Source organism: Gorilla gorilla, chromosome 9 (genome assembly GCF_029281585.2).
Source record: "Gorilla gorilla gorilla isolate KB3781 chromosome 9, NHGRI_mGorGor1-v2.1_pri, whole genome shotgun sequence".
Taxonomy (NCBI): domain Eukaryota; kingdom Metazoa; phylum Chordata; class Mammalia; order Primates; family Hominidae; genus Gorilla; species Gorilla gorilla.
Window position 1 is genome coordinate 130851403 of NC_073233.2, and position 14310 is coordinate 130865712.

The 14310-nt window shown below is 39.7% G+C and overlaps 1 protein-coding gene across 8 annotated transcripts in view; it reads left to right on the forward strand.

Moving 5' to 3' along the window:
* Positions 1-14310, forward strand: part of JHY (junctional cadherin complex regulator) — a 98781-nt gene that overhangs the window by 44654 nt on the left and 39817 nt on the right. For all 8 annotated transcript variants that reach the window (XR_002007992.4, XR_008669748.2, XM_019037695.4 and 5 more), the window contains one exon: positions 6935-7590. Coding sequence is in view for 6 of the 8 variants with exons in the window: in XM_019037695.4 (XP_018893240.3) it covers positions 6935-7590 (656 nt within the window). In the remaining 2 variants the exon portion in view is untranslated. The remainder of the gene's footprint in view (positions 1-6934; positions 7591-14310) is intronic.

The window sequence follows — 14310 nt, forward strand, 5'->3', positions numbered from 1 at the left end:
CCCAGAACTCTGGGACACAGACACTTTAGGCTGCCTTTCTTTTTCCTCTTCAACTACCCAAGTCCAATGCCTTCTTTTTAGTGCCTCCTCAAGGGCCACCTCTGCATGGAGATTCCCAGCCTCTCCCACCCTGCTCCTCTGCCTTCAGCTCCTGCTGTGTCTGTAGTCTGGGCCACTGGCTCAGGGCCTGCCATATTGGGCCGTGTCTCATTAACTGCTGCCTGTGTTTCTTTTTCTTTTCTTTTCTTTTTTCTTTTTTTTTTTTTTGAGACGGAGTTTTGTTCTTGTTGCCTAGGCTGGAGTGCAATGGTAGGATCTTGGCTCACTGTAACCTCCACCTCCTGGGTTCAAGCGATTCTCCTGCCTCAGCCTCCTGAGTAGCTGGGATTATAGGCACCCACCACCACGCCCAGCTAATTTTTGTATTTTTAGTAGAGATGGGGTTTCACCATGTTGGCCAGGCTGGTCTCGAACTCCTGACCTCAGGTGATCTGCCCGCCTGGGCCTCCCAAAGTGCTAGGATTACAGGCGTGAGCCACTGTGCCTGTGTTTCTTTTGTACCCACTACACTACAAGATCTTTTAAGGTACCGATTGTATTTTTCTCTACATCCCCTACCACAATGCTTTGCCCAAGGCTGATGCTCAGTAAATATTTACTGACTGATTAAAGAAACATTTAAAGATCATGGGCCAGGCACAGTGGCTCATGCTTATAATCCTATTGCTTTTTTGGAGGCCAAGGAGGGAGGATTGCTAGAGGCCAGGAATTCGATGTTACAGGTGCCACTGTACTCCAGCCTGGGCAATAGAGCAAGACCCTGTCTGTAAAAAATATAAAATGCAGATAAAAAGATTATTTAGTGTATCTCCAGGAGAAAATGGACCTCATTTGAAAATTTTTTCTTGAAAAATGACTTTCAAAGTTTCATAAACCTACCCTAACAACAATAACCTTCACTAATGTGAAATATCTTTGTGCAAAATCAAAATATTTCACACAACAAATATTTATTGAGTATCTACTGCATTCCAGGCACTGCGGATTAGGTGCCTGGCCCAAAAGATATGGGGGAAAAAAAAAAACAAGCAAACAAACAACAACAAAAATTCTTTAAAACAATAAATAAAACTTGAAGAAAGGTTGTTTTTTGTAGTTGTTGGTTTTTTTGTTGTTGTTGTTGTTGTTTTTGAGACCGAGTCTCACTCTGTTGCCCAGGCTGGAGTGCAGTGGCACAATCTCGGCTCACTGCAAGCTCCGTCTCCCGGGTTCAAGCCATTCTCCTGCCTCAGCCTCCTGAGTAGCTGGGACTACAGGCACCCGCCACCATGCCCGGCTAATTTTTTGTATTTTTAGTAGAGACGGGGTTTCACCGTGTTAGCCAGGATGGTCTTGATCTCCTGACCTCGTGATCCGCCCGCCTCGGCCTCCCAAAGTGCCAGGATTACAGGCGTGAGCCAACACGCCTGGCCCATTTTTTCTTTTTAAGGTGGAGTTTCACTCTTGTTACCCAGGCTGGAGTGCAATGGCACAATCTCGGCTCACCACAACCTCTGCCTACCAGGTTCAAGCCTCCCAAGTAGCTGGGATTACAGGCATGTGCCACCACGCCTGGCTAATTTTGTATTTTCAGTAGAGATGGGGTTTCTTCATGTTGGTCAGGCTGGCCTCAAACTCCTGACCTCAGGTGATCTGCCCGCCTTGGCCTCCCAAAGTGCTGGGATTATAGGTGTGAGCCACCACGCCTGGCCAAGGTTGTTTTTTTGTTTTTTTTTTTAAGCAGTACCTCCCCTCTAGGAGTTCAACACTTTAGTGGGAATCATTATGTAATCATTATAATGCAGTAATATGGACCTGGGTACAAAATGCAGTGGAACTAAAAGAGCAACTAATTCTGCCCTAAGAAGACGGAGAAATAACCCCCATAGGAGTCAGTATCTCAGCTGCCCCTAGAAGGACAAATGCGGGCAAAGGTGTGAAAGCGGGAGGAGGAACGAGGAACCATGACAGCTCTGGCTGCTGTTTGTATGGTCTAGGGAGGGAAAAGTTGACATAGTTGGTAAGGGCTGCTGTCTGCCTCACGCATCCCAGGACTCAGACTGGAGAAGAGATTGTTCGCAATCTGAGCAGGTACCCAGCAGTGAGGTGCCGTGCAACATTACACATGCAAGTCATATATATGGAAGGCTCCATGGCTTGAAAAGACTAAATACCAAAAATACAAACAATAATAATTACATATATGTAGATAGATGTATATTTGTTTGTTTATGTGTGGAGTGATGAAATGTGACCAAATGTTTAAAATTGTTCAATCTGGATAAGAATCCTTTAGAGTTGTCCGTACTAGCAATTTTTCTGTAAGTTTGAAATAACTTGAAAATAAAAAGGTCAAGAAAAAAGTGCCCACAGGATTTGGTGACTAAAAGTTTATTGGTGGCCTGAACAGAGCAATTTCAGCGGGATGGGGAGAAGGAACGCTCTATGGCAGGGGACAGAGGTCAGCATGAGAGATGGGGAGCAGAGACCAGTGCAGTCTACACCATCAAGATGCCCGGCTGTGAACTGAGAAAGAGATAGATTTTTCTTTGCTTTTGTTTTCTGAGAAAGGGTCTTGCTCTGTCACCCAGGATGGAGTACAGTGTCGTGATTTTGGCTCACTGCAACCTCTGCCTCCCAGGTTCAAGCGATTCTCCTGCCTCAGCATCCCGAGTGGCTGGGATTACAGGTGCAGACCAACACGCCCAGCTAATTTTTGTATTTTTAGTAGAGACGGGGTTTCACCATGTTTGTCAAGCTGGTCTCAACTCCTGACCTCAAGTGATCCACCCGCCTCTACCTCCCAAAGTGCTGGGATTACAGGCATGAGCCACTGTGCCCAGCCAAGAAAGAGATAGGATTTAACCAGAGGATGTATTCAAGTGAATGTTTCTTTCCTTCTTTTCATAGGAGAGACTTAAATACATTTACATGCTAGAAAGAACGAGAAACCAGAGAAAGGGCGAGAAAAGAGAGAAGATATGCCTGAGACCATTTCAGCCTATGTATTTTTACTTTAAAAATACTGAGAATGATGGTCATCATCATATTCTATGTAAGAGTCTTATCCATGCCTAGATCCATCACTTGAAGCCAAGTCATCTCTCTTCATTTAACCTTGCCACATAGGCCTTAGCATCCTGAATCGCTTCGCACTTGCCTGTGAATCTTCACAGGTTTTCCAAATCCTGCTTAGGTTGTGTGCCCAGACTGAATGCAGTATGTTTAAGGCTCAGGACTCTTGCTGGGCAGTGTGAGGGGCACATTCCCACTGGCAGAAGATCTTTCCCAGGTATCTTAGTCTGTTTGTGCTGCTATAACAAAATACCATAGATCAGGTGGCTTAGAAACAACAGAGGTTTATTTTTTTCACAGTTTTGGAAGCTGGAAGTCCAAGGTCAGGACACTGGCAGTTTCTATGTCTGGTGAGGATCTGCTTCCTGGTTCATTGGTGATGCTTTCTCACTGTGTCCTCACACAATGGAGGGGGGAAATGAGCTTCCTTGAGCCTATTTTATAGGGACATCAGTCCCACGAAGGAGGGCTCCGTCCTGCTGACCTAGTCACCCGAAAAGACCCCACCTTTAAATAGCATTAACTTGGGGGTTAGGATTTAACATACGAGTTTAGGGAAGACACAAACATTCAAACCATGGCACCAGGCAAGAAACATGTCAGTAGAAAAAAATTAAAAGTTCCCCAATTAAGTAATGTTTCAAAAGGATAAATAGGATGTTTTCTTTCTTACCCCTCTAAAATAACTCTTAGCTTTCCAGGCAAAGAAAAGGTAATGATAGTATTAAAGATATATAGGACCTTTTACTTATTAATATGAAAGCCCTTGTAATCAAATCCTGATTAACCTTTCCAAAAAGCTGTTAATTTGGTTTTGCCTCCAACACTATCAATAGATCTATGCTTCTTCTATTCATCTGAACACAGAGTTCTTCCTTACCCACAGAGAAAATCAGAGCCAATTAATATTTTTGCTTGAGATTCTCTTAATATTATCAGATGGAATTTGTATCTCGGGCTTAAAGTACTCATGTTTTATTGTTCATAAACACAGCAGAAAAGCGGAACACAACAGACATGTCTCCACTTTAGAGCTGATCTCGGAGCCCAGGCACAACTCTCAGTACCCCGCGGTTGAGTCAGGTAAACTAAGAGCAGGAGTGGCTTCTGTGTTGAAACAGATGAACTTTCTGGTTGAGATCAGAGCAGGCATTTGTCCCGTCTGCTCGTGACATGTGAAAAGGAAAGCCGTAAAAGAGAAACAGCAAGGTGCTGGCTTTCACAGGGTCGGGGACAAACTTCTCTTGGGTGGCACAGTATGAATGAGCATTAATTAATAACTAAGGATGAGTCCCACCAAGAAATTATCATCCCAGCATTAGGCATCAGGATTCCCCCATGCTAACACTCCATGTGTGACGCAAAAACCTACTGCCATTAAGCAGTTATTCTAAGTGCATGGAGTATGCAGCGATTGCGGGTGTTGGTAACAAAAGAACCCCAGTGAGAGCAGGATGGAATAGAGGATTTCAGTGCTGATGGAGATTAAATCGTCTGAGAATGGCTTTGTCTATTAACTTCAGGGAACTCAGGTCTTGCCACCTAAAGAGTGACACCTGATGCCCCAATTGTAGGGTAATAAATCTTCAGTAAACCACAGATCTCAAGTAGGCTGCTTGGAAGGTGAGAAAAATCGTATCAAGCCCATAAATGGCTTCCTTTCTGGGGACTGAAATGCCATCTCTGGGCACTTATATGTACGTGAATAGCAGATTTAACACTTGAGACAATTGAAGTTTCATAAAATGATGAGTCCTTGGCCTTGTTGTCAGAGCGCCCTGTGAAGAGTACTATTGTGATTGGGATTGTCAGCAGCAAAGGTAATAACATGATTAAGATCAAGTGGTAACCCAGGATTTCACATCTAGTACCCAAGAAATTTCTGAGAAGTAAGTATTTTCTTTTTTGGTGAAAATTAAGAGAGAAAACTAGGAAAAGTACATTTAGATGGCAGCATCCTGGTTACTTCTCTAGCGAGTTAAAGGCTGAACAAATATTGAAAAGAATGACATTATCAGCATCAATTAATACTTTTAGGTCACAGTCAAGGGGGGCATTTTTGACCTTCACGAATAGTGCTGCCAACCATAAAAAGAGCTGCTATATTCCACGACCACACCTATAATATTGTAATATAGCAATTATTTTCTGGATCCACTACAAGAAAGGATTTTCTTGGAGCTATGTATTTGCAGAGCCTTCCTGCCCACATTTCCCCATGCAGCTCAATTTACTGCATGGAAGGAATACCTAGAATTTACCTGGAATACAGAAAAGAAGTTTTCCCTTTTTTGGGAGCACCACAGGGAAAAATTTAAAGTAAGTAGGAGCTAATCAGAGCCTGGCCAATCCCCCAGAAAGCTCAAATTCTCAAAAGAACAGCTTCTAAATTTCAAATTAGAAGTTGTTATTTCTTAAAAATATGATAAGTAACATTGTGTATTACTGTTTTAAATTTAACAATCTCAACATTATCATTACAATGTGATTTCACTAGAAATAGAACACTGCTTAATATTATACAGGAATAGGATGAGTCTTAGTGGTTGTATCAGAATGTATCAGAAAAGAGAAATCAAAGCTGAACTCATCACAGTAATTTGATCATTCTTTCTAGCAAGCTAAAATAATCATTCATCCAACTGTTGCATTTTTCAGTTAATGTTTTATAGATATAAGCTAAAGAGATTTTTTACTGTATGTGTTCAGAAAGGAAGAAATATGTTGCAGTTATATAACACACTGATGCATATGGTCATCCTACTGTTTTCAATAAGCATTTAATCATTCTTTGCAAAGGCCTCTTAACTCAGCTAGTTTTCCACAAAGTAATGAGTGCTTTATTCCTTGGAAAATATTTCTAAATGGCAATAGCACAATATAGTTACATAGTGTATCTATTATACCAGGAGTACATTTTGTTGTTAGGAGACTTTGAAAAGCATAAAGACTGTTCTGAAATTGAAATATTTCCCCCAGATGTTTGATTGCCTAAGCGCAGGCTATATTAAGGAACAGAAGCAAAACAGCCCTTGTGGCTTCACAGATGTCCTATCACAGCACAGGCTCTTTTATAATCCTCTGAATAAAATCTAATTTGTTTCATCTGGTGAAGAGGTCATTTCTAGCTTCTGACCAGCATGAGTAAAAAGATCTGATCATCTGAATTGTATTTAATATTAGATTTGTACTTGGTTTGTAAAGCAAATTATTAGTGTTTTCTGGTTAAGATTTTTAAAAATATTCATGTTACTTAAAATAAGCTTGTATATTGTAATGTAGATTTGCATTTGTACTTTCTCCGTATCTCTCGAAGTAAAGCTTCCCCACCTCATCCCCCAAGTTGGCAACACTTTTAAGTCAAAGACTTAACTTTTAAAACTTAAACTTTGAAGCCAAAGACTTGTCCTTAATATAAAGCCCATTCTAAGCTTTCTATTTCTTTCTAGGCTTATAATCCTAAATTTCCAGGAGGAATCACTCAGTTATTAACTCTCCAATTCCCTGAAATTAGGAAAAAAAAATCTTCTACTTTTTCTTTATCTGCTTTCAGTTCTATGGTCACCTTCCTAGAAGTCTCAACCCCCAATCTGGAAAACACTAATTTAAAATTTGTGGGCTGAGGCAGGAGAATGGTGTGAACCTGGGAGGCGGAGCTTGCAGTGAGCCGAGATCGCGCCACTGCACTCCAGCCTGGGAGACAGTGAGACTCCGTCTCAAATAAATAAATAAATAAATAAATAAATAAATAAATAATAAAATAAAATTTGTGAAGAGTGCCAGTCTTCTAATTTTATGTTAACCAAAAATATCTCTTTAGAATTACCAGGAACACTGGTCTCAATACGAAAGTACAAAATCAAGCAATGTACCAAGAGGGCAACCTTCTGACATGGTGAATGACCATCAACCTTCCAGAAGACCAGCCAAGCTCAAGATTCGAAAGCAGCGTAAACACCAGAATGGCCTGACGTCTTCCACAATGGAAGAGGTGACTGCCAGTCAGGGGAACCAGAATAACCCTCCCAGGCAGCAACAAAACCAAAATAAGCCTCTTGATACTTCAACAAAGCCTGAATCGACTGTGATTATGCATGCCTCTGACAATGATGTACAAGCCTCAAGGGCACTTAGAAGCCACAGTCTCAAAGAAACCTCCAATACATTTGCTCCACCAAAACAGGCTTTTGACAAGGTCTTATCTAAAAACTCTACTGGATGTGACTCTGGGCTGAATGTTAATAAAGAAAGAGGACACAAAGACCAAGAAGAGAAAAGATTTTCATATCAGCAGCTACACACCCTTTCTGACATGGATTTGAACAACCTTAATGAACTTTCTAAGAGACACGTGCTCCTGAGCCAGAAAGGCTCTCAGTTTGTTTATCACATAAATACTCATGGATCAACCGAAAATAAGAAACAACTCAAACAGCCTTATACAGAGACAAAATACAGGAACTTGGAAATGTTATGGTAAGAATTCTCTTTTCTCAAGTGGTTTTCTAGAGGAGAAAGGAGAGACTGCTGCAGAAAGACGGGAGAGGGAGAAGGGGAAGGGGAATCCATAAGGTGGCTAGGTGAGAAGAAGAGTTCACCTAACAACTTCCTTAGCTCTGATTCCTGCCTCAAAGAGTCCACTTTTTTTTTTTTTTTTTAGACAGATTCTTGCTCTGTTGCCCAGGCTGGAGTGCAGTGATGCGATCTTGGCTCATTGCAACCTCCGCCTCCCGAGTTCAAGCAATTCTCCTGGCCCAGCCTCCCAAGTAGCAGGGATGACAAGCGTTCACCACCACACCGGGCTAATTTTTGTATTTTTGGTAGAGACAGAGTTTCAGCATGTTGGCCAGGCTGGTCTCGAACTCCTGACCTCAAGTGATCCACCCGCCTTGGCCTCCCAAAGTGCTGAGATTACCGGTGTGAGCCACTGCACCCAGCCAAGAGTCTACTTTTGATGGATTTCTTTTCCTCTTCCCTGTCTCCGCTATTTTTCCACTGTAGTTAAACTAGAAGTTGAAGGGAGAGGAGGACAGAGGGACCCAGTCAAAAAACATCAGTGTGTTTTGGGGGTTGCAAGTAATGTTTGGAGGAAACAAATGATCTCCAACATTATCATGGCCTATCCTGAGAAAATAATCTAAAATACAGAAAAATATGCACATACAAAAAAATCATCATTTATAGAGGTGACCTAAAAATCCAACAATAGGGAATGTTTAGGTAAATTATGATATTTAGTATCATGGAACCACTAAAAATTATGGTTATGAGGAAATGCTTCTATAGGAAGAAAATAGTAAGGTACAAAATTACACCTTGGGTTGAATGACACTGGTAGAAGAAAAAGTACATCTAAGGAGTATGAGTTCTACTCTGTTAAAATATGCACAGAAGAAAAATTCAGCAAAATGTCAATAGTGGTTATCTCTAGCAAGAGGGATTGGGATTTTAAAAATTTATTCTTTATATTTTCAGAACAGTTCAAGTTCCCTACAATGTAGATGTATAAATTGTATAAACAGGAAAATGAAAGTTATTTTAAAAATTACTTCAGACACCATTTCTTGGTGTTCTTTGATCAAACGTCCTTTCTACATACCTAATATGCTGAATATAATGCTACAGTGCTAAATGCTATACAAGGTACAAAAGAAGTATGGTGTGTGAGGCACCTTCAAGGAACTTGACTTTCAAAGTAGGGAGACAATTACTCCCTCGTGAGTTGATCAAAGAACATTTAAGTGCCACACTTGGTGATATGGAATGTAGAGTTAATAAGATTTAAAGTTAGCTTCCTAGAAGAGATAATGATAAATAGCAGGCATCTTTGTCTTTTTTTTTCCCTGATTTTAGAAAGATTGTTTCTAACACTTTTACCATTAAAAATAATATTTAGTTTTTGGTAGATAGATAGATGATAGGAAATTTCCTCCTATTCCTCTTTGCAAATAACTTCTATCATAAACGAGTATTTGATTTTATCAAATACTTTTTCTGCATTAATTGAAACATTTCTCCATTAATCCTTTAGTGTGATGAAATATGTTAACAGATTTTTCTGATGATGCACTGATTTTTCTGATAACCCTTTTATTCCTAGGGTTAACCCAATTTGTCATACTGCATTTTTAATAAGTTGCTTGATTTGATGTGTTAACACTTTGTTTAAGATTTAACGTTTTCATATACATGAAGTGAAATTGGCTTATAATTTTCCTATCTGCCACTGGCCTTGACTGGGTGGATTATCAAGAAAATACCAGCCTTATAAAATGAGTTGAGGACTATTTCCTCTTTTTGCATCCTCTGGGACACTTTATATACAATTGGCCTTACCTGTTACTTGAAGGTTTGATAGAATTTTCCTCTAAAACTATTGGGCCATTGGTGGGTTTTGTTTGGCTATTTGTTGTTGTTTGTGAGCAGATTTTAAACTCCTGATGCATTTACTATAATCATTATAAGACTTTGCAGTCTTTTCATTTTCATTTTAGTCAGTTTAATACATTATATTTTTCTAGGAAAAATTTTCCTTTTATGCTGTCTTAAAATGTACTGTCATAAAGCTTTTTGTAGTATTTAAATAACTTTAATATTATTCCACCTTTATTATATCTATAATCATGTCCCTCTTTTCATTTCTTTTTTTTTTTTTTTAATTTTTTTGGCAGCCTCAACCTCCTGGGCTTCTTTTGCTTAATTTTCTCTGTACATATAGCTAATTGATCCTACGCTTATGAGTAGCCTCTTAGTATAAGTTTCCATAAGGACAACCCCATCGGGCAATTTCTCAATTCTTCTCTCTTTCTTGGAGCCAGACTTTGTAGACACCTTTACTTTCTTTCTCTTTCTAGACTTGCTTCACAGCTGTCCTGGCTGAGGATTCCCTTTGCCTTTCTTCTGATAGGATTCTCTTTTTCAGTATCTCACATTTTCCTTATTTTGTTTGAGCACCCCTTCTGGCGTTTCTTTCAGATTGAAAATGTGGTACAAGGACAGGGGACAGGGGACAGGGTGATGGGCAGTTCTCAGCGTGCCAGTGTCCTGTGCCACACCTGTTTTCTGACTGCGTTCCGCTGTTGTTGTGCTCATATTATCCTTAAGAATCTCCATGCCTTCATGGAGACCCTCTTCACTCTTCTCCTTCGTCACCCTTCCTGTTTTTTCCATCCCCGTTCTCTTTCTTAGTTTCCTCTCTAATTTTGATAGAGAACATCCTCCATTGCTTGAGAGGTAAATGTTTTGAGATCTTGCTGAAATTATCTTTCTTCTGCCCTCGCCCTGATTGGTAGCTTGGCAGAGGATTGTAGAATTCTAGATGGAAAATCATTGTCCCTCAGAATTGCCTTCTTGCATCCAGTGCTGTGTTGAGAAATCTGAAGCCACCTTATTCCTGATCCTTTGTATATAATCTGTTTTTTTTGTTTGTTTTTTGTTTTTTGTTTTCTGGAAGCTTTAGGATCTTTTCTTTTTCTCTACTGAAGTGAAATTTCATAATATTGCGCCTTCGTATAGGTCTATTTTCATAGACTGAGCTGGGGCCTTTAAACCTGAAAACATGTGACCTTCAGTTCTGGGAAAATTTCTTGAGTCATCTTTATGGGTAGTTCCTTTCAACCATTTTCTGTTTGCTCTTTCTAGAAACTCCTGTGATTCAGATGTGTTTTTCCAGGACTGTTATTATGATTTTATTTTCTCTTTCTTTCTCCATTTCTTTGTAATTTTGTTCCACTGTCTGGGAGTGTTTCTCAGTCCTAGCTTCCAGCCTTTCTACTGCTATCATGTTTGTTAATTTCCGACAGGATTTTTTTGTTGTTGTTTCTGTTATTGGTTTCTGAATGTTCCCGTTTTATAGCCTCATGTTTTTGTTCATGGATACAACATCCTTTTTTCTCAACATCTTCTTAGATTTTCAACAAGGCAAAATAGGGTGTAAGGGCCCTTGTGACTGAATTTGTAAGTGTTTTTAATTCCCTGCTTTGCTTCTCTTTCCTCTAGGTCTTTGTCAGTGATGTTTGTTTCTCTTCTCCTATTTTGCTGCCTTCCACCTTAGGGCTTGTGTCAGATGTCTGGCAATTCTTGATCGTCTTCTCATGATCAAGTATGAGGGACTAGAAAGCTTATTGGAAGCTCTGAGTGACAGTGCTTGTTGACTTTGAGTGCCTATAGAATGATCTTTGGGGGCCATGTGATAGGAAGCCCTTCCTGTATGTTTTAGGTCTTTTCTCTTGGTGGTCAGATTTATTATCTGTGCTTGGTGCTTCACAGGCAGAAGACTTGTTGGCTTCTTCAGAATGAAAACCTCCAGTGAGCTGCAGAGAGAGGGAAGGGACAGTTGCCTAGGTGCACAAAATGGAGAAGATGATCTGGAGATCCGCCTGCTTCTTCTTTTTTTTTTTTTTTTTTTTTTTTTCCGGAGACGGAGTCTCACTCTGTTGCCAGGCTGGAGTGCAGTGGCACGATCTCAGCTCACTGCAACCTCTGCCTACCGGGTTCAAGCGATTCTCCTGCCTCAGCCTCCTGAGCAGCTGGGACTACAGGCGCCCATCACCACGCCTGGCTAGTTTTTGGATTTTTGGTAGAGACAGGGTTTCACCATGTTGGCCAGGATGGTCTCGATCTCTTGACCTCATGATCCACCCACCTCGGCCTCCCAAAGTGTTGGGATTACAGGCGTGAGCCACCGCACCCAACCCTGACTGCTTCCTAAGCAGACTTTCAACCAAATCTTTTTAAAGTAACTCTCACATAGACTTTCACCACCGCCACTCCCACTTGCAGCTCATGAGCCTTACAGGATTCTATTGTGTAAACTGTGGCTTCTCTGCTTTCCCTGCTGCTAACTTAGATTCCACTTTTTTGAGTCTACTAAAATAGTTACTATTCAACCATCTGTTCTCTGCTTCCAAAATATTTGCTCTTTTCCCCCCATTTTGTTCTCTTAATCTTCATGGGTTGATGTCTTTTAAAAATCTCTTTATATATAATTTTGATTTGCATTTGAGAGTTAAATTGCATGCTTATTCTGCCATGTTTTTTCTACCACCTTTTCATTTTGAAATTGTTCACACCTAGTAAAAACTTGGGGGAAAATATCTACAATAAACACCTGTAGTCCTTCATCTAGATTCATCAGTGCTAAAATTTTGCAACATTTTCTATCTATTTACTGAATCATTGGAAAGCAAGTTCAGAATCACAATATTTTATCTCTAAATATTTCAACATTCAGCCCCTAAGAATAAGGACATTGTCTTATACAACAATCACACCATTATCACAGCTAAGAATATTAACGTTATTGTACACAATATCATGTAGTATCAGTACATTTTTAAATTGTATTACTTGTCTCCAAAAAGCCTTTTACAGCTTTTTTTTTAAAATTCCTGATCCAGTATTCAGTGTTCATACATTTCATTTACTTTTTGTCCCTTTAATTAAAAAAAAAAAATCTAGAACAGACTGGGCATGGTGGCTCACACCTGTAATCCCAGCACTTTGGGAGGCCAAGGCGGTGGATCACTTGAGGTCAGGAGTTCGAGACCAGCCTGGCCAACATGGTGAAACTCCCACTCTACTAAAAATACAAAAATTTGCTGGGTGTGGTGGCCGGCGCCTGTAGTCCCAGCTACTTGGGAGGCTGAGGCAAGAGAATCTCTTCAGCCTGGGAGGCAGAGGTTGCAGTGAGCTGAGATCCTGCCACTGCACTCCAGCCTGGGCAACAGAGTGAGGTTCTGTCTCAAAAAAAAAAAAAAAAAAAAATCTAGAACAAATTATCCAATGCTCACTTTTCATTGTTTTCTATAACAATGCCTTTTTAGAAAAAATTTATTGTTTTTGGATAGTTATATTTAGTTTGACCATTTCAGGCAAGAATATACTTAGGTGATTTGGTGTACTTTTTATTACATTATACCAGGGGATACATACTATCAGGCTATCATATTATTGGTGATGCTAAGTTAAACCTTTTGATTAAGGTAGCGACTACCAGATCTCTCCATTGTAAAGGAACATTTTCCCTTTATAAGTAATTATTAATACTCGAGACAGTGTAAATATCCTAGTTTTCAATAGCTTTTTGTACAGTGGTTTTAGCATCCACTGACAATGCTTACCTAAATCATTCATTACATTGGGGTTGCAAAATGGTGATTTTGTAATTCTATCAATACCTATACATTTATTACATGGCTGTTGAAATAAGACCTTTTCCTCTTCCTTTTTCTCCTTCCTTCTTTCCTTCCTTCCTTATCTCTCTCTCTCTCTCTCCCTCTATCTCTAGTATCATTATGGACTCATAAATCTTTTTCTATAAACATGTTAAAGTCTATTACCATCATTATACTGTATATGTTCTCACTGTCTTGGATTTGAGCAGTGGGAGCCCCTTCACTCCAGTTCCTGGGTCCTTTTGATGTAACATCTTTTGTCTTCGAGCACTTCTTTGTTTTCTGGCATAGTAATATGTTCTAGGTTTACCTTTGGACTTCCCCTGAACTCATGCGGAAGCATCAGTTTCTCCAAAAAGCCCTAATTCTTTTTAGTAGGGAATGGAATTTAGAAACCAAGATTTGAGAGCTATGTGTTCTCATTGCTACTGAAATGTTATTGCTTCTAGACTCAAGATCTCAGCAGTTAGACCTAGAAAATACCTGTACCTGAACCTCTTTCTATAATTATGCCTGTGCCAATACATATTTCTGTATACTAGTGGGGTCACACAGATACCTCAAATCCAGCAGCTCTGGGTTCTTCCTCATGCTTCTCCTTTTCCATATTTGTATCTCCTTTTTCCAACAGTGAAAACCTTAGTTTACCAAAACATCAATATGTTTACACATTTACCCTTCCCTACAGTATATGTACAAATAGTTTTATAATTACAATGCCAGTACCACTACCAAACAGTCAGTCAAAGTAAAGCTTGTGATTTCTTTGCCATTCTTTTTCCTCCCTCTATATCCTTCTAAGGGTGTACAACCAAACTACATTGACTCAAAATTACTTCATAAATTAATTCTTTTCTCTTGGTAGAGGTAATCAGTTCAACATACAGTTAAATTCATTTGTTTTGTTTTGTATTCAGTGTTAGGATTTTCTTTTCTTGTCATTGATTTTAAATTTTATTTTATTTTTTGAATATGTAAAACATTACATGGTAATCAGCTGCTTGTAGGATGTGTGACTGCA